The following is a 21,711-nucleotide window of genomic DNA, read 5'->3' as shown; positions in this document are numbered from 1 at the left end:
ATTGGTGCCCTTTTATTGAGCTTTGGAGGTGAACGGCATCTCTTGATTTGTTCCTCAGGCTGCCAGATGGAGACGTTCATGAAGGTGTTGAAGGGCCAGATGACACTTGATAGCCCCGCAGTGGTCGTAGACGTCAGCGCGAGAACCTCCAGTGTCACCAAAGCTAAGCCTCAAGCCAGTCTGAGAATATTTCACTCCTAAAACGACAATGTGCTTTTATTTCAACAAGGTGGTCCGATACGAGAAGCTATCTGACGGAATGACCTTGAGGTGTTTGCATGTGATTTGTCAACAGCGGAAGAGATAATTGCGTGGCAGCAAAGGAAATCTACAAAAGATTATTTTCGTCTCCGTCGTTCTCTTCCCGAACACACACGCAGAGCTTCTTCGAAACAAAACACTTTTCCCCCTGTGACGCGTCGCTCGCAGCTGCTTTCTGTGTCCTGCGCCACATGTTACCTGGTAATTGCCTTCTCCGCCGCTTACTAGCAGCCTGCAGTGGTTTGTGGGAAGCAACATCTCCCTCTGGGCTGGACCTAAGTCCTCAAACTTGCTGCAATAGCATCCTTCTTTACCTAACCTTTCCTAAGTATTCAATTGTAGAAACTCACTTCTGTCATTTTTATGTAACTAACAAACCAACAGATCAAAAAATGACAATCCGGTGCAGTTCTCCATCGCTACTACTAGAAACGTTGAATTTTTGATACCTGAGTGTTTATTTTTTTATGATACAGGTGAGTCACCCGACAGCTGCTGAATTGACGAGAGGTTTTTGGAAGCAAAGGAGCACACAGAGTTACAAGAGCTGTCGGTGATGAATTCAAAATTCAATTGACTATTCACATGACAATCTCGGTCGACTAGTTATGGATTTTTTTTAAAAGCTTTCTAGAACTTTTATATGTTAAAAAATAATACGAGCATCAATCAAAGCCATAGACTTCCCAAATGTATAGAGTCGGACATGCTACCTAAACAGGAGTCAATCAGGAGGTGTTTACAACCTGTGACGTGCTAAAGAAGATCAATATAATCAATATGTTGACCTCACTGATAAAGACTATTGGCCGAGCATCAAGCGCCGAGCGGATCCACTGGAAGAAAGTACCGAAGCAAAGTCGTTTTCCCGTTAATACTGATATCCGGACCAGACATTTCCCATGGCAACAGCCACCAGGGGCCAGAACCTGAGCTGGCCGCAGGGTACGGCGAGTAGGTGTAATTGCAGAAAATGTTGGCAGTTTCCCAGATAGCAGAACTCTTCCCTTAACATCTCTCTCCTCTCTTAATCCCAGTGGGAGGTGCCGATGGAGCTGGTTTGTTTGCGCTTTGATAGACCAGCCGGAATTGTGTGTGTTTTTTTTTTTTGTTGAATGATAATAAAAACTCAAAGTTATTCTGTCTGGAGGATTTTTGCATTATACTTCAAGGTCACTTTTTGTTCTCGGTCAAAAGTAAAAAAAGAAAAAAAGATCAACTTGTAGATGAAGCTGATCAGGTATTAAGCAATACATCAGCGTCGAGCTAAATAGTTTTACGGCGTTGAAACAGAGAAGCAAAGCCCGTTGCAAGAAATGAAATGAGCCATGTTAAGTGCACTTATCAGCCTTGTGAGCACAGCAATCCACTTTTATTGCTCTTTACTCTTAAATTAATCTTGTAGTGAGTACTAGGACTGACTGCAACCACCATTTTTCCTTTTCATATCTGACAACTGGACAACTGGAAACAAAAATGAATTCTTCATTGTATTAAAACAAATATTTTGTCTTCCATATTGACCCTCGCCCAGGTTGTTTGGCCATCGGGAGGCATTTTGCTTCAATAACTTACATCGGGCAGCTGAAGTTGCAAATGTCTGGAAAACCCAATACAACACTATTTCTTTGTCCAAATGTTCTTCCTTTTCTCTTTTGTTAGCGCTCGCTCTGCTTGAAGGCTAACTCACCGTCGGATAACCGTTCATAATGAGCTTCTGCGTTCACCGGCTTTGTGCGAGAAGATAAGTCCGGATCGCTTTTCATGACTCAATGCGCCCATTATCGAGCACTTTTTATTCATCAGACTGCGTCGTCTCCAGATCAAAATCAAATATCTCGCTTGGGAAAATCCGGATGTTAGCACATCAACTTTGTTGTCATGTGCGTGTGTTCGCATGAATTATGCAAACAGAAACAGCATGATGATCTTTGGGCTGAGGCGGTCATAAACATGAATATAAAATTCTGCAAATTTACAATTATGTTTAGAAATTACTCAGGCCAGGTAAAGTCATTTACAAAGGGAGGGTTGGCATATATTTCCACTTGTTATTGATTCATCGGTAGGCCGTTGGTGTTGGGTCTTGGCGGGGCGGGGATGGGGGGGGCGGGGGAGTGGTGGAACGCAGCGAGTGAAGGAGAGGTCAATGAGGGGATTAGTCATGAAACCCTGACAGCCGGGACCATTATGAGGATGGCTGCAGCCCACAAAGACGGGGACAAGACATGCCGAAAAAAGACCTCTCCATTAATGAAATGGGTCAGCGCATGAATGTTGAATGCGGTCTGTCGACAGTGAGAAAGAGCAAAGGCCTGACGGTTCTGGCAACTGACAAGGGACATATATTATATTATATTATATTATATTATATTATATTATATTATATTATATTATATTATATTATATTATATTATATTATATTATATTATATTATATTATATTATATTATATTATATTATATTATATTATATTATATTATATTATATTATTCTTACACAAAAAGCATTTGATACATATATACTATGTATGTGATTATTTTCATTTGACTCGTTTTCACAATATATTTTTTCCCAGCAATTTTCTCGATGCAAGAGTGTGTGTAGCGTTAAATTCACCTTATACATTCAGTGTAAAATATTACAGGAATAAAAGCATTATAGCTGGAATGCTTTTGTATCCAAAGTAATTTTCTGTAAACGTCAGTGCAGGAATGCAACATTTGATATATTCAGCCACAGAATGAGATTAAAGTGCAAAAAATGTAAAAGAAATAATCTGAGAGCTGGATTTGTTGAGGTCTCCGTGCATCCTGTCCTTTCATCTACTCTACTGATAAAATCATCACGTCACTTGTCTCTTTGCTTGGTATATCTCGAAAGCAGCTCGACATTGCCGGTCTGTGATAAATAGCGAGGGACAGCATGGCTAGCGCGGCTTTTACAAGTTCAATGTCAGCGACACGGACCCTTATCACATGAATTTATTTGTACATAAATCTTTCCGTGAACTTGATTTGATCTCAAGGTGTAGCGACTCTGTGGGAATATTTCCTCTCTATTGCTTTTGTGGCAACCTTCAATCAGACAGGAAGCAGTTGGAGGTAGGTAGGACCATCTATTGTTTGGCTTTTGAATAATAAAAATACAGTACAATAGCTTTAAGCTGCTTGGAAATGAGCAACTCAGCAAACAGAGACTAAGCAGGAAAAATCCTTCCTTGTTCATTCTGCCATTGGAATGTGAAAATGGTAAGCATGGGAGAAGAGATAGAAGAGGCTTTAAAGGAAAGAAGGAATCCGTGTTTGGAAAAATGTAGAGACAGTGTGTGACACAAAAGGTCCGCCGTAGCACTCCAGCTAAACATGGAGGATAGAAAAGTTTCTTGTCAGATGCCCTTGAACAACAAATTGAAAGTCTCCTGAACCAACAGAGCTCATTTTCCTCAACAAACTTTTATATAATAAAAGATTATTTTGACCAGTCGATATCAGATAGTCATGCTACATTTTTGTACTTTGCTACATAAGGACACAATTGTCGGTGAAGGCAGATAACACAACACAGGCAACAGATTTTTTTTTTAAATTAGGAACACAGTGGCCAGAGCATTTCTGGTCCAGCTGAGAAAATAACTCCAAGGAGCTTGAGCCAAAGGAAGTGAGAAAAGACAATCGAGGAAAGGGAGGTGGAGAGGAGGAGAGCTGTGTGGAAGTCTGAAGGGACAACTTTTGTAGGTGGTGATAGAAAAGTGAAAAAAAGAGATATAAAGGAAAAAAAAAAGCTCTGGCCTGGATAGAAGCAGAATTAAGGTTTTGTATCAAAGTCAAACTGAGGAAAGCAAAAAATCAGACTAGATATAAGCAGATGGTCCACATTAGAACAAACCCGTTAGTTGCTTTCCCCACCAAACATGACATTCTCCCACATGAGGACGAGGTACAGACTGCTGATAGCCAAAAGTCTAAAATGCATACCGTAAGCACGTCAATAGTTGCTTATGGTGCTCGGCGGCCAGCGAGATTGAGTGTGCGGGAAAAAGATGGACTAAGGAGGTAAGACAAGTGGAATGACTTATTCAACGGGGAACCGGACAGGACGAAACATGAAATTAGCACAAATAGATTATCTGTCGACGAAAGGCAGGGCCTAAGAGCAAGCCAAGCACTGTGGAGGGAGAAAGTGAGGGCGGGGGGGGAGGAAAAAAAAAGCAGATTGACTTCTTCTTTGGTCCTCCCTTAAGGGAGAGCCATCACTCACTAAACTGCTGATATGTACATCCAAGAGCACTCACATGCACTTAACTACAATTCAAATTGAGTGAGGACAGAAAAAATACAATGATTATCTGGAGCACCCTTGTTTATCACTGCTCGATAATCGCACTGTCCAAACGTAAAATGTATCCCATAGGTAGTTTCATGAAAACAAAAGAAAAGGCGAAAAGACATTTTACCAAAAAGGTAACCTCTGAAGGGACAGGGCGGGAAATGCGGAGAAACAAAATGTCCTCTTTCCAGCAGGAAATGAAGTTTCTGCAAAAGCCTTTCATGGCTATGATAGGAAAGTTTTAGAGGGATGGCACAAACGCAAACGGGAAGCAACCTTTGCCCTTAAAGTCCTTGCAGACTTTGGTAATCTCAAGATGCAACAGCCCCTTTTGATTTAAATGTGCTCAAACATCCAATCTACAGTTATCAGTATCGGTTCTTTCATGGCTCCGTGATTGTTGTTTATCCCTGGAGTGGAGGCCCGCCAATGGAAAGGGTCTGCAACTTTGTGTATAATTCAAGACAGTCCCCTTAGAGACATGTTCTCTGCACAGAAGAAATAGAGCGAAACATGGGGCGGGGGGGAGGTACAGGGAGGGCGAAAAAGATCCTTTGGTGGGCTCTTCTGCTTTAATTACACTATATTGATCACAGGCAAGATGGCGGACGAGGGAGGGGGGGGCAGTTAGTGAAATTGCAATCCGTCGTTACTGTAAAGATGTCGACTTTGCAATTATGTTCCAGTCATACGGTAGATAATTAGAAAATCCTCGGAACCGTTTTCATTCTCCGTAGACCCCCCGTTTAGCATAGTCGATGCAATAAAAAATGACAAGGGTGTCAAATTCATTTCGATCCCGGGCGGGTTTGCATTGTTCACATCCATCACAGGCTTGGCTGGATTTGAAATTCTTTGCATTGATTTCTTTCAATCCAAGTACCTCAAGTAAGGGGCCAGTAATAAACCCCTTGAGGAGGCTCATCATGCATGACACCCCGTGTCTTCCACTTCCTGTAGAGCGTTTGCAAAGTTGCATTTGCTTTTCTAGGTTGACCCACTTGGGGAAAGAGCTTACCATCCCGTCTTTGTTTTTCACACTCCTGCGGAAAGGCCAGAAAATCTAGGAGCTCTCTTACGGAATTTCTCCCCTCCGCACCGCTTCTCATTCCTGATCCGGGTCGGACGGCAAACGTGCCAGATCCGACCTCAGTGCCCCGGCAAAAATCGCTCCCGTCGAATCTCACGGAAGCGTCTTCCGAGGGGTGAAGGAGCTTACGTCTCGTATACGACGCTTGAAGAAAAGAGCTGAGCGGTGATTTGCCGCAAAAAGGAGAGTTGATTCTCCCAGTCTATGGTGTATCTCATTACGGCTGAACTGTGTGTTACCTTTGGTAAACACTTGCGTAGGTTTCAAACATCACTCACACGGCGGGGAGTCCGGTTAGTGACCACGGCTTGATGACGGTTCACAGCCATTGCTCAACCCTACAGCCCCGTAGTGATGCTTAGGTTTGCTCGGATTAATTCTATAAATAAGCCGCATGTATGGCAGACCGATTTTAATGACCATTAAAGAAAAAAAAAGCAGGATAGGCTAACAAAACTCTGACACGCTCGGATTGTTGTGATGTTTTTAAGCTACGCTGCACGTTTTGTACCGCAAGCCTTCCGAGTGTGAAGAGCCTATCAAGCGTGATTAAATCTTCATTCCTACACTGCTTCAGCCACACTCACATCTGTCAAATTAAAAAAACACAAAGTGTGAAACACAGACAAACTTGTGCAGAAGAATCCAGTTCTTACCTGCCCTGGACTTTGATGTCCGAAATGGCGTAGAAGTATCTGGACAGGTTGTTCTCGTCCACCATCGTAGCTCCAGTTGCAGGTCGGAGCAGTCGGATTCTCAGGTCTGTGATGGTGAAAAAGTCTCTCAAGTTCTTGGTGGTGTCCAGTTGGCCGTAAAGCGAAGCCATGTTGTGGAGTCGAGGCCCGGCGAACAGAGCAAAGCGGTCCTTGATCTCAAAGCGAACGGTTTTATCGTATTTCCACACGTAACCTCGAGAGTAGTCCTCGGTGCAGATGATGTCCAGCAGGGTATGCTGGGTCAGATCCTGCACCGTCTTGGGCTCCATGGTGAAGGCATCCAGGCAATCCGTGGCATAGAACTGATACGGCTGCCAGGTACGTCCGTAGTCCAGCGACTTTTCCAGTACCATTTGTTCTGGTCGGCCCGATTCAAACGTGAGGACGATATCATCGGTCAGCTCGATGGTCTTGTTCCACGACAGCGTGATGTTAACCAGGAGGGCCTTTGGATACCTTTTCCAGGATGTCGACTGCCAGAACGTCGTAGGGTTGCGGCCCTCGATGTCAAACATGAGTTCCGGAGGATGGGCGAGTTCCTCGGTGCTGGCGTCACATTCATTATTACACATGTAAGGGTTTTCCTATAAACAGAAGAACCACAGAAGATCACATGTTAAGGGGAAAATAAACGAGTTCAGTCGACCCAGTTTATGTGCAGAAGTGATTCTGACGTATTAAACATGACAGGGTCAGACCTTACATGTAAGGCGGCCAAAGGTCGAGGAACTTAGAAACAACCATCCTCGTCCTCCATGGCAAGGTGACAATGAAACAGCAATCTCCCAGGTCTTCTAACTGTTGGAGGGCTTCATTAATATCCTGCCTCGACCATCCCCTACAGGCATTTTCTGGGAAGTCTGGATGGTGGTTGTATAATTCCACCCAGGTTTCTTAACTCAATCTCACGGTGGTGTGTTAAGGTGTGACATTAACTGCAGCATCTGGTACCCTGTGTGTCTTTGGGCTTCTGCTAAATTGAAAATGCAATCTGTTGAGAGCTAATATGTTAAGATCCAAGACTACATGCATGAAGAAAATCAAATAGTCCCTTAAGGTAAATAAAAAAAAAAAAGTAAATTCCAAAGGGTTATTTGAGTTAAGGCCCTGAGGCACGGTAAAAGACGGGACAGTATGTCAGTACCTCGTAAAGCCGTTGCAGTAAAATATCCACTTGGCAATCGTAAAAATGGCTAGCTAGCAAATATTTGAAGCTAACAGGGAGTCAAACACCAATTAAATAACGCTTGTTTTGGGTGTGTACAGGTGTTCCTAATATTACGGCACTTGAGTATATTCACCCGCTGTTGTCACTAGATAGCGTATGTCCAAACATAATCGATCCCCGTGCCCCGAGGAGCTGAAAATGTGCTGCGTGTTAAACTTGGCAACCTTGGCCAGTGGTCCAGCACCCACAGGTTAAATATATTTTATCACCGCCTCCGCCGCTACTTGTCTCCCACGCTTGGAAATACAACCTTTATGTAGATCAATAACCTCGACCCGCAGAAGCGGAAAGAGATAAAATGCTGAGTGTATGGTCTTATGAAAATCAATAGCAGACATCTGTGTTTTACTGGAGGGGAACATGCGAGGGCTCTGTTAAGCAATTAATGCTTTGGCACATGCAGAAATAATTGACCGCACCCTAAACGCAGCGTAGCTGTAATTACTAAAGATGTTTGTACAAGTCCCACCGGGGTGTTGTGTGGTCAGGATGGGGAGGGGGGAGTAGAAAACCAATCCCGAACTGAGGTTGCTGGAGCACTTAATTGCTGTTGATGTCATCATAACACACCGGTTTGATCAGATTAGAATAGAGATTGTGTGTGTGTGTGTTGTTGGCAGGATACTGCTCTGAATTCCTGTCGCATTGTCCCCATTACTGTCAAACTGTTAACCCAATTTAACAGGCAACGAGAAGGATAAAAATCAACAATGTCGTAAACAGCGGCTCATGAATTTGATTGCAGACTCCGTCGAGTCGCTCTTCACAGAGGCAGAGCTGTTTGGAGTGTTCATGCGCTGGAAAGGGAGATTAACTCCTGCTCTTTATGTGAGGAGCTTTTAGACACATTATAAAGCACTAGTCTAAATTAATTCTAATCTCAGAGTTTTATAGCCCTAGATAAATTGCATGTTCGATTTGGGGGTTTTCACGAGAGATCAATTTGTCCTTATCTTGAATATATGGAAAGACTGTTGTGCTTTGAGATACAAATTTAATCCACACTCTCAATTCAAACCAGTTTTAAACCTGTGGCGCTGACAACCTTGGCCTGTCTACATTGCAGCCATTGATGGAGGATGGGACTTGAGGGAATATAAATTTACTGCCTGCTGATAAGACATCAAGATGGATGGGCTCCCACCAATCAAATCAATCTGTATGTGTGACAGATGTGTCAGACGTATAGTCCAGACAGCAAATTGAGCCCAGCCTGTAGCATCTATTCTTCTTCTCTTCCCTCGTGTCCCTCCTCATCTCTGTTTCATCTTAAAACACACAGTAATCATAATATAACGTGTGTTTTTCTGTACCGTAATTTTCGGACTATAAGTCGTGTTTTTTTTCATAGTTTGGGTGGGGGGGGGGCGACTTATACTCAGGAGCGATTTATATACATATATATGTTTTTTTTCCCTTTTTTGGGCATTTTATGGCTGGTGCGATTTATACTCCGGTGTGATTTATAGTCCGAAAATTACGGTATTTAAAATCATCTATTGCTTATTAAAAGGTCAGAATCATTTGAGGTGGGGTTAAATTTGCCCTTTTTTTCCACATTAATACAAAGTAAAAGTTGTCTGATATTCTTACGTCGACATACACCCAGGATAAGAAATTACAGCACACTTAATATCCACTTTCTAGCATTCTAGTTGAAATCAAAGGTAAAAAATGATCCAATGATGTTTCCATCTTGAAAAGGATAATTGCCTTTATCCTGGCAAAGATTTAGCTCATTGCTTATTTATTTACGTATTTATTGATCATTACTTGTTATCCTTGTGAAGCAAAAATCTTCTTTACGATATTCTCGTCACGCTAGTGAAGTCTTTTGTTCCTTAATAATTTCTTCATAGCAAGCCGGGGGGCTTTTTTTTTAAGCTGTGCCATCTTGTTTTCCAGATTCTCTCTCTTCCCATCCATGCCTTGAGTGGATCAGCCATCACCCCCCCCCCCCTTTCTTCTTCGTTCCCTCTCCCATGGTGATAGGTGGTACAGACAGAAAGAGGGGCTTAACCTGGACGTGGAATGAATATTGGATGCCAGTGTGACAGATTACAGTGGTAATAGACACCTGGGCCAAATCCTCATGAGGATTACAATCATATTTTCAAATGGTTCAGGGTCGGCCAGAGGTCGCCCAGACTGCACGGTGGTCAACAAGGTGATAGCGGACCACACACTGTGTATTCACACCAACTTGCTAGTATTTATCTTTCAAATACTTTCATGTCTCCTGGCAGACCTGCAACTGGGATGTTTAATCTTTTAAACGGCTTGAATTGTTTTCCAAAACACAGACCAAAAAAAAACAGTTGGGTGGCTTCAACCCTTTTAGTTTTGTGGCCTCAGTGGGAAAGATCCAAGATGGCTTCTCTGGCTAACTACCGTCACATAAACGAAGGGGATCTTATGAGGCAGGACCATGTGTCAATTTTGGAGATTTACGAAGCTCAAAAACAATAGTGGAGTGAGCCTTCAGCACCTCGTCTTCGCGTTAAGAGGATATAAAATACATTTTACATTCCATTATCTTTTATGTGCCGTGTCTCTATCATATGCTTTGAAGGACAAGATGATGGCCCTGTGCTGGAGAGTAGAAGCGTAAAAGTCACAGTGCATCGCTAACATGAAGAGTTCATGGCTTGTGCGGCTCGGCACAAGTTGTAAGAACAGTAAACTCTTGAAAGGTTTGACCTCAACCCCATTAAACCACTTGAACTTTGACATAAATGAACAAAAATGATGTCAGACAGAGAAAATCTTCTCAACAAGAGTCGGGACACATTGATTTTCATTTCCTAATGGGCAGCTTTTCCAAGATATGTATGAAAAAGACAGAATGCTGGAATCAAAGTGATACGATACATCATAAAGTAAGGAGAGGTAATCAATGAGTCTGTCATCATGTTCACTTCATATTGCGAAGTGAATCAATGCTGTTTTATTCCGAATCAGGAGAGAATAACGATGCATGCAATCCCGTCGTCATTTCCCTTTTTTTCTCCACAGTACCCCTCAAGTCATATTTATTTAATTGTATTTATTTTTTTAAGAAATGATTAAAATCAAAACTGTGGTTAGGCCTACCATTCCCTCTGTGGATCTTTAACTGTGCGGAGAATAGTTGTGATTCAGCTCCAGGCTCCTCTGTCAGATCATTGAAGGTCTATTTAGTCATTCTAAAGGGAGACTTTCTTCTTCTTGTCTTTATTTCTCTCACTGTGTCTCTTTCTCTGCAAGCCTTCCATTCATCACCCCCCACCTCTGAATCGGAGATGATTGACAGACGACTCTGGGGGAAAAGGAGCTCGGGCCTTTTACTTTCTCTGAGCTTGGAAGATCACGACACTCGGACACACTGACTGACTGGCAAAGTGTCCTAGCGCACACTCGTGCAGACACACAGTTTAAAGGCGAGACGCACACTCAGGGTTTAAAAAAAAAAAAAAGACAAGAAAAATAAATGAAGGGGGGAAAAAAGCAGTATACTGATTAATTACAAGTGCATCCACTTGCATTCCCAACAATGACTCCAATCATCCACTGCAATTATAATTGACAATTCTCAAAAGAGACTCAAGGGTGCTCTACCAGTTGATTGTGACTGAGCGCCTGATGATTAGAACGATGCCATAAAGATGAGAGGGAGCCAGTGGCGTTTGGAACCGAAAAACAAGTTTCACAAGGGGGAGGGGGGGAGTAGACTACTCAACTCCACTCTGCTGAAATTAAAGATACATTAAGCACTGTGTTAGTAGTGAATTAAACTAAGAGATACAAATTAATGAGTCAACACAGAGCAGCGTGATTGCGTGTGCATGACGAGGGGTTGCCTGTTTGTAGAATTCCATGTGTACGTTTCTGGTGCCAAACGCAGCAGAAGCACACTGGTTTTAGGCTGCAATCTTCTTTAATGAGGGATTAGATGCAGTGGTTGATCTTGTGATGGCTGCATACACTTGCGCTCATTAGGTAGTCAGCATGGGCTTAAAATAGCAGAAATAAAGGAATAGTCCATTTGCGAATAAACACACTTGAGGGGTGTGCGTGTCGAAGTGCTTAAGTGCTGTGTGTGTTTTTTTTCAAATGGGATGGGTTTCGAAATGATGCAGGCTATGTCAAACTAAACATAAATGAGGATTCGACTTTTGTTTTTAAACAACCACAGAGCTTAAGCATTCTTGTTGTAGCGCGATAACCATTTGTACACAAATGGTGCAGCAACACATGTAGACAGTACTCAAGTTATTTATTTGTCCGATGCAAAGAACATTATTACGCTCATTAACGTCATTGCTGTCTATTTTTATAACGTAAAATATGAAGTTCTATTTTTCCTAGTTAACATACACTTCACAATATAGATTTTTCTGGAACAGATAAATGGCATTTCAATGGGCAAAGAAGATTTGAGATATGTTAAGGAACAAAGATGAACTGGTAGCTCAACGCACCACAGCGTTTGGATCTTTAGCAAACAAACACAACGAGAGTCATTTACAAACTTGTCGTTTGGGTGGAAGTGACTGCATCATGCAAATAGATTCGTTTTATCCTTGCTTGCACATCTTGCTGACAGCTGCACAACGGAAAGCAATCTTGTCACACTCAGGGGAGGTGAATTTCGGGTGAGGGTACCTTTCCATTTATAATAACTGCCTTCCTTTTCTTTTTTCTGTAATCTTGCATGCAGTGTTCTCACACAATTGTTTTTTTTTCCCGGAGTGGCTCAAAACAATAAAAATATTCAACGGCACGATGAAACTCGGTGCAACGCTGATTTCAACACCATTTTCTGTTCCTCTCTATGTGCTTTTTTTTTCCTCCCCATCTGCACCCACTCTACCTTTATCTATCTTCTCCAAGAGTTGATTTCATCTGACGCGACTGAGTTGAGGCAGCCATGGGCGGAAGTGCTACAAATGCTCTGTCACCTCTCTAAACATGGCACCAAGCGAACCCCTTGACAGCTCTCGGGTGCAGCGCCGGGGAAATCGGCAAAGATGCAGTGCATCACTGTAGCCGATATGACTCTACCCTTTATATCTCATTTCATCGACAGACAAACTGCGATACCTCCACTCGATTCCGATGACTTACTTTATTTAGGGACTGGTGAGGGAAAAGTTACTAGCCTGGCAGTGGAAATATCCCAGATTGAAATGATGCATTGAAAAAGTAAACAGTTTACGGTAAATGAGGTTTTTATTAGCGCTTATCACTGTGGAGCATCGAGCTACTATATTACTTCTGACTCGACACTATTGACACAAATGAGAATGAGATGTAATTTGGCCTTTCACATCGATCTAATCATCGCAGTATTATAAGACATCACTGCTTGGATTGGAGAAATGTGTGAGAATACGACGACATTTCCAGGCATAAAACAAGATCTGACAAATATCTAACCATATCAGTGTAAAAAAGCAAAGTGTGGAGAGTCTCTGTCTCTTAAATACACATGTATTAGGGTACACAGCAACTACAGGAGTTTTTGCAGAAATATTGTGTAAAAATCATCTTCAAACTAAAACGTCATTAGTCCAAATCAAGACAAACCGGATTGTCAAATTTCATATTCACAATCCAATAAAAGAGTAAAACTATTTGGCAACTTTGACTTAAAAAGTTGAAATTTATAAAACACCTCCTTCCCCAAATATTGAGTCTAGCAAATGAAGATTATTGAAACACTTAATTGGTAGTCTAAACCGGCTATGTGGACGTTTATTGATAAACCGCAGACAATGTTGGCTTGTAGTATTATGCAAATCCACCAAATAATGACCAGCCTCTGGGGGCTCTGGGGTACGCAAGCAGTCTTGTTTTGCTGGCTCTGCTCAGTGAGGGCATCTGCCTGCACCAACCCTTGGAGAGCATCTGTTGGCAGTGAGATGGAACAGCGTTGCCAAACCTTCACCCTCGTTTGACTTGATTTTGGGAGGATGGCGTCTGAACTGATGCACTTTTTGAATAGCAGCATCGTGCGCAGGGATTCTATTTGCAATCAATGATGAGAATAAATCAATGGATGTCATCAATGATATTTTTTGCATTATAAAAAATAAAAAAAATAATAAAGGCAAGCTCCCAAGCTGCATAATTGTCATGGGAGTTCATGGTTGGCTGTGAATGTGGAAGCTGGTTAGCGTGCGCTGTTAGCTAGCTTTGATTTTCTGTCAAAACCGAGGAAACGACTCAGTGAAGCACAAATTGCATGCGTGTAAATCACGAGCGGCGATATTGCACAGTGTGCCCATGCATGATTTAAAATTCCTTTGCACAAATGTCTCAACAAAAACCAACCACTTCACTAATTATAGTTTATCTTCAATCAAACTTAAAGTCTCAAAACTTGCTCCACGCATGATTGCTTACCCTTAGGGTGTTTTTTTTTTTCTTTTTTCGTAGACAAAGAAACACAAAGCATTATGAGAAAATCCACTTGCTAATTTGAGAAGTAAACTAAAGAGTATACACGACTGACTTGATGACAGCTGTCAGCGTGACAAGAGCTATTATCAGGTGGGATTTAAATTGTTATGCTGAAGGCAACCAGGCGGTGTTCAGGAGGGATTTGAAAAGACAACGTTTGTGAAGAAACTAGGGAGGCTTTCAGGTACTGTCACTCAAACCTAGATTGCTTTTCCTGCAGGCCCGTGTTGAATATTCATATCTAGTAACGCATAATGACACGGCAAAAGTAAAAGAACTAACATTGTGCCACAAGCAATTATACAACAAATGCAAGCGCTGGCGCATGTAACGGTATGTTGGATTGTTTTTTTTCTTCTTTTTTCTAGAATCTCTTGACGAAATGATGCAGCGGTGTGATTAAAGGATGATGTCACTCAACGGTGAGCAGGGTTGTGGAGTAATGTCATTAGGTTTTAGTAAAAATGTGGAATAAAATCAAATAAGATAATAATAAAATAAATAAATATACACTACCGTTCAAAAGTTTGGGGTCACAAAATTGTTTGGGTGACCCCAAACTTTTGAACGGTAGTGTATATATTTATTTAGATAATTATTTATAGATTATATATATAATCTTCTGTGTAAAAAATCTTATAATATATATGTATACTTATATTCATAGATTATATATAATCTTATACAAATATAAGATATAATTTATAATATTTAATTCATAACATTTTATTATAATAATATTTACACTACCGTTCAAAAGTTTGGGGTCACCCAAACAATTTTGTGACCCCAAACTTTTGAACGGTAGTGTATAAATAAAATAATATAAAATAAATAATGAAATATGTATAAATTAAATTAAATCAATATATAAAAAATAAAACCCACAAAAATTCTCAATTCTTGTGTGCTCAAAGAGCATCCTAACAAGACTAAAACAAATATTACAGGTAAGCAGTTAGCCCGCACGGCAGCCCCCGCCTACACTTCCCAACGGGCACTGCCCTCTTGTCACAAACCCGTTTGCTGACTTCAGCCAATATAACGCTGGCACAAGTCTGCTAAAAGGTGTTCATCCAGTCAGCACAACAGTCTCCCACCTTGGCTTTCAGAACCTTGTCTCCCTTTACATCACAATGCACTAATCTCCAATAACACGCTCAATTAAAAAGCTTCTTTCCCTAAATCTCGACGGCACTATAATATAACACAAAGTAGTTGAGATTAAAGTACTTACATAATCAACAACAATTAGAGCACCCTGATACATGCTATTAGCTCTAATCATCAAGCAAATGCGTCGTTCATTACCCCGCTCGCTTTAGCAACGTTACAAATTCCAGCCCTTGCGGGATTTCACTTTTCTGCCTCACTGTCAAGTGCTTTGCAATTGATAATCTATTTCAAATAGCTTCTCACACTGAGCATGTAAAGAATTTAAAGTCAACACGGCGCTCTGTAGGAATCGTTACTTTAGAAATGGAGCAGCCCTACGGCTTCCAACAAAGATGATTCAGAGTGGAAATCCAGTATGCTGGCACGGTGAGTGGCTTACTCTGTGTTCTTATCTCTTGGCAAGAGCAATGCTGAGGCGCTCGCTGCCACATGGCACCCAGATACGTGGTGAAGCGCAGTCACACGCCGGCTTTTGTGAGTCACCGCGCACCACTGTGGATTTCCGAAATACAAAAAAAAAAGAATCAAAAAGGTCATTCAAATTCCCCAAATAGCAAAAATAATAAAACCGCTCGGACTACGTCACTTAATTACATCACCACCGGGCTTTACGTTTCGCTTGAGCTCGCCGTGGTACGGTTTGGAACAGTAAATCTTCATCTGGCTCGTGGTTACGCCGTTGGATGTGTTGGCAACGCGTAAATAGTGGGACATCATAGCGGCGCGACACAGTCTAACCTGCCAATAAATTCAATAAAGGCAAGCAGCCTGTCACAGTAAATAAAGAACAACAATGGAGGCTATCCAGTTCATGTGCTCTTCTTGGCATACCATATTTGAAAAAGGTGCATGATGGGGTATCTCATTTTTCCATTGCCGATGTAACATGAAGAGCGTAATTCGTTGTCATCCAGTCATTTGGTTACTTATAATCCCATAAATTATCAGTGTCATCAAACAGATAAATAGTCACACCTCTAGTGTTGCTAAAAGGAACCATTAGGTTATTAATGACCAAAAAGACACAGTGTTCAAGTGATACATTTGTATTGTTACGTTCTAAGGGCATGTTATATAAATTGATACGAGTCTCTTCAAATCAGTCAAAACGAGGCAACGTGGCAAAGCGGAATGAGTTACAACCTAAATTGCATTCCGAAGGGAGAATTTAGTTATGTTAGAGAAGCTAATTAGGGTTAGTAATTCATTCAACTGACGCAAATATAAGTTGGTAGAACAACATGGCGAATCGACATCTGCAAGTTGTAAATGAGACGAATAATGCTGAAGGTGATTGATGTTAAATTTCAAACACGCAAGGAATCCTAATGAAGTGTGTAATCGACGACTGATCTATAATCAGCAGCTATTTAGTCCTTCATATTTCTCCAAGCAAGTCAGTTTGATGGCAAGGCAGGATGCCAACTAATAACACAAGTGCACTGAAGCACTTGATGCGATCCGAGGGAATCCAGGCGGAGGGTGAAAGAGAGACTCATCTCAAACGCCAACGCTATCTGCCACAATGGCTGCCTCTCGCTGTATGCCGCATGTGTTTACAGACCGAAGGACGCTGAATAAGCATTGAAAGAGAAGCCTTTCGGTGAGACGACAATACGAGTCCCTGAGTAACAGCTAATACTTGGCTCCTCTCACTAAATCATTTCATTTCCAGCGTCTGATGTGCAGACAGGATGTAAAAATGCATTTCCACGCCAAGCCTCGCAAGTGCAAACATAATGAAAAGATTAGCGCTTGTCAAATCAGGCTTCTGAAACAAGTGCATGACACCTTATATTTTTTCAGAATTAAAGGGGAGTCCGTTGTGGTCCTGCCTTCACCCGAAGCTACCGTATTTTCCGGACTATAAGGCGCACCTAAAAACCTAAAATTTTCTCAAAACCCGACAGTGCGCCTTATAGTCCGGTACGCCTTATATATGGACCAAATTCCTAAATTTAAACTGGCCCGAAGCATTGTCATGAAATCAATCATAAATGACCCGCTGAAGACTATGAATCAGGAATCAAAAAGACTCTGGATCATTATTTTGTGATTATAAAGTAATTTGTTGCATCAGAAGTTGAAATAAAAAACATAAAATGGAGAATGATTTGATTTGGATTAAAAATCTGACGATGCATTAATGGTGGGCCTTATAGTCCGCTGCGCCTTATAGTCAGGAAAATACGGTACATTCCTGCAGATACTGCAAGCCCAGCCACAATTTACCAAACTGCTCTCTCTGTCTTAAATGGGGTTAATAGAATGCTAACAATCAGAATAGCCTTGACAGCACTTGGCTACCTCCCTTCTGGTTAAATTCAGCTTCTCTCATCCCTTAAAAAGAAAGTGGAACTCTCACCTCGGTTCAATCAGGAAGATTGCTTATTAAGGAAAGGCTCTGGGGTACGTCACTAAATTGAGGGGGGGCTTGGTCTCACTAGTGCGATAACTACAGATTTATGTCAGAATTAGGTGTAAATAGCTGCACTGGCTATTCCCCTTCTTTAATTAAGCAAGCACATTTTCCAGGCTTCAGCGTGTTCCCCTTGCACGGCATATGCTTGCTTGCTTAAATAGGGAGCGAGCCATGTGGAGAGGGAAAAGAAGAACCACTCGAGTGCATTCCCAGCAGACTTAAATGGCTAAAAACAAAAAGCATGACAGACTCCTTTTTTTTTTTTCTGGGGATTTAAGAAAATATATCGCCATAACAGAGGATGGAGGAATTCCATCCGGATTCATTTGTTTAGTTTCGCTTTCTGTCAATGAGTAGTCAACAAACTGATGCACAGCATCGAATGTCAGATTACTTCTCGGTGTCAGATCAAGCTGAGTGCACAGTCAAAATGTTCCAGCATGCTGCTCATATATTGCTTTGGAAAAAAAAGTGCAGAGTGTGTACTTCCTTGACAATTCTATCTGTAACCAGGGTTCTTTTTTGGATACTCCAAAAAAAGCAACTTAACCCCGCTACTGCTTCAGGTTACTTCGGCTAGTAAATGTGGAAAAAATATTGAGATAAATTTCCAATATTTGCTCAAAAAGGAGATTAAATTCTGTTCTTAGAAGCATCTGGAATAATTCGACACGTAGATAAAAATGAGCAATAGGTTTTGCCCATTCATCTGCTGCAATTAACATTAAAAATCCAACATAAATAAATAAATAAAATCATACACGCCATATGCCACGGAATCTGATTTGCATTTGCTATCGCAAACATTGCTGTGAAAATTAGTGTTCAAGCAGAAATTCATTCCAGGATTACAAAGAGCAATTACAAGTAATATTACATCGCTATCAATTCTCGGGGCATCAAATGGGAAAAGTCGGATGAAAGCAGATGCCTTCCTGTCGTAATACTTCCAAAGTGATTAACTGTGAAATGCACCAAATCCCCCCATGACTGCAAAAGGGATTCAAACCACACAGTAAGGAATGAAGAAGGAAAAATTGAGGCAAAGAAATGGACAAAATTGAGAGTTCAAGGAGGCTAATCAGGTCCGAGCTGCAATAGTGTTTAACGCAATGTGAGATTCCTGGCTTTCAGTTAAATAACTCTATAAAATATTTGGAGGTGAAATCTCTACGAGATAATGATTTGACTTTTTGATGGCGACCGTGAAATACGCGAAAACCGCAAGTGACTAAATTATTGAAAGCAATACTTTTTCCAAAGGGCTCAATCCACAAAATTCCACTTTATACACTATTTTTATTCACACACAAACACTCAAAGTTTTCCTCTTCATTGTTTTGGGGCGAAATAAGAGATGTTTGTCTCCTTACGTTTGAAAGGGAGTCAACAGAGGCTGCGGGAAGCAGGGAGGGGGGGGGGGGATGTTATCGCATCGTGGAAATATAAACGGTTGAAGCAACACTCAGACAAGTCACTCCATCACAGAATAAAAAAACAAACACCTGATGTTGTCAGCAAGCCAACTTTTCACCAAGTTTCTATCTACAAACTTTTCACCCCGAAAGGATCGACGAGCATTTTTAACTCATGTGCGGTATACAAAATATTCTTTAATCATTTTTAACCTCATTACAGTATTAAGTCACACTTTGGCAAATTGACTCCCATTAGATACATTTTTTTGTTATGCCTCAACTAAAAAGCCAATCCACATCTCCCAATCCATTTAGTTGCATCATCTTGGAATAAAACGTTTAGTTGGTTTTAGCTGGGCAAAGATGAAAGAAGCCATGTTAAAAATGGATCTTCATCCTCCGACGCTTAACACGCGGATGTGTAATTAGTTTTTCTACGCCGGTTAATTGCTGCCGCGGTTCTGAAATGTGACCTTTTTGATGTCAGTCAGTTGCTCTGCAGAAAAAAAAAAAGCCTTAGTACTTGCCTTTCGCTATCTCGCCCACTTCACAACAAAAAAGGCACCGTAAACAGGTTTATGAGCCGGAATGTCACAGACTATGAAAACATTGCAGCCCTGTGAAAATCATCTCACCCACTCATCCGCCACTAAACGGAGCGGTATTAGGATCTGAAATGAGACATATTGTGGATGACGGTTGTTTTATTTCTTAAGGAAATGTCAGTTGGCAGTAAAGTATAAAAATACTTTCCCCAACGTAAATCCTTAATCAGGATGAGCTTTGGATAAGGTCAAGTTTGCGTGTGGATGACAAGGGCACGTCTCAATTGCAATTGGTCACTATCAAACCGATACAAACACAGTTGGTTAATGGGAAACCAAAAGTCACAAAAGTCAACAACGCCCATGACTACACTGGACAAGTTTGAATTAGACACATGTCACACATTAGACAACTACTTTGACCAAGACTGAAAGATTAAAAATCTGCTCCCATTTATACCTATGGGAAATTTAGAGTACAGGTGGTCTTCGGTTTATGGGTCAACAAGGGACTTTTTCCGCGGTCCCATTCTCTGTCCTGAAGCTCTCGTTATAATTGAGCAAATGAAGTAAACTGTCATGGTCTGTTATAGTTGTCTCTTTGGAAGTACATGAGCCCTGACTAATACTTGTCAAAATGGTCACATCAGCAGGCTGGCATGTAATTAAACCTGCTTGACTACTTTGGCAAAGCAGCTGATTGTCAGAAATCATCTTGGTTCATTTAGGCTTTGTCGAGTCAGCCGACAAACTTCAGCCTTCAAGACATCGTGGGGTTCCCCGAACTAAACAAATGTGTCATCTAGAAATTAAAATTGCTGTGCAATTTTAATAGTTTGGGAACTAAAAAATACCCAAGTCTTCAAAAGGTAATGAAAACAAGTGTCCGATTATTTCATCCATTTAATTTAAACTGGCTCATACGTTGCTTTAAAACTTTTGGGGTAAATTTCCCGTTCAAAAATAACAGATAATCACATACCGTAATTTTCGGACTATAAATCGCGTTTTTTTTCATAGTTTGGGTGGGGGGGCGACTTATACTCAGGAGCGACTTATAGTCCGAAAATTACGGTATATTCTTTGATAGGCCAATTAAATGGTGGCTTAAGTCTTATTTCATTTGAGCAAAACAAGTTTTGCTGTTGAATTATCTTTTGAAATGAAATGTTGCTTATAATCAAAGTTTCTGTTTTTAGCCTCTCACAGTACTTTTCCTAAACTCAAGCATTCTCTGCTGAATACATCAAACCAGAGCTATTACAGCCCATTTCATATAATGGTAGTCTTACGTCTCGACATTCAATGCATTTTATTGCTATTTGAAAGGTCACGGGGCTAAAACCGAAAAAGCCGTCAATGTGTACGGGCAACTCGGAGTATCTGATGCAACCTTCGTCTATCCATGACCCAGGGATGAAGGCCTGTGCCGGACATAACGATACTCATATAAGCATCATCCCATCACTGCCTCGCTCATATGATATTGAATTGGACTTGAAAAATTGCGAGACCATTTTAAAACTCATTTGAAGACCCCAGTTGTATTCTTTGGTGTCTGACTGACTTTGTTGTTATTGTTCCGTAGGTGTCTACTTTATTCCAGCTGCAGCTGTTGCGAAATGCGCCATAGAAGTTGTATGGTATAATTGCAATAGAGCGAGGAGACGTTGAAGCTACCCACTGGCTTTTTTAATTGAAGCTCTTATCACATTACCTGGTGTAGACACAGGGACAACAGGATGGCGTCAACTCACTAATTGGATAAAAGTTCATCAAACGGTTTAAAAGGCTGGCAAAGATAAAATACCGAATTTCATATCCGGAAATAGAGTGGCAGAGAAGCTGCCGACAGGCATGACTCCTCCTACCCGTCCGTGATTCATTTGTCCATCACAGTCGCAATGAAGCAAACAGAAGACAGACTCAAGGTTTCCCTATGGATCAATCGGGGGGGGGGTCACACAAACGAGTACTCGCACAATGGAAGGCGGCCCTGTTTTGACAACGGCCTTCTCAATATGACAAGCAACCTTTTCACCCACTGAACTCACCGCGCTCAATTCAATGTCAAGTTAACTGA

At 41.3% G+C, this 21,711-nt stretch overlaps 1 protein-coding gene across 2 annotated transcripts in view; it reads right to left on the bottom strand.

Annotated features, from left to right (window-relative positions):
* Positions 1 to 21,711, bottom strand: part of ntng1a (netrin g1a) — an 86,570-nt gene that overhangs the window by 14,258 nt on the left and 50,601 nt on the right. For both annotated transcript variants that reach the window (XM_061265995.1, XM_061265996.1), the window contains one exon: positions 6,336 to 6,979. In XM_061265995.1, the coding sequence (XP_061121979.1) occupies positions 6,336 to 6,979 (644 nt within the window). The remainder of the gene's footprint in view (positions 1 to 6,335; positions 6,980 to 21,711) is intronic.

This window comes from Syngnathus typhle, linkage group LG19, assembly GCF_033458585.1.
Source record: "Syngnathus typhle isolate RoL2023-S1 ecotype Sweden linkage group LG19, RoL_Styp_1.0, whole genome shotgun sequence".
NCBI lineage: Eukaryota > Metazoa > Chordata > Actinopteri > Syngnathiformes > Syngnathidae > Syngnathus > Syngnathus typhle.
This window is presented reverse-complemented; position numbering and strand designations above follow the sequence as displayed.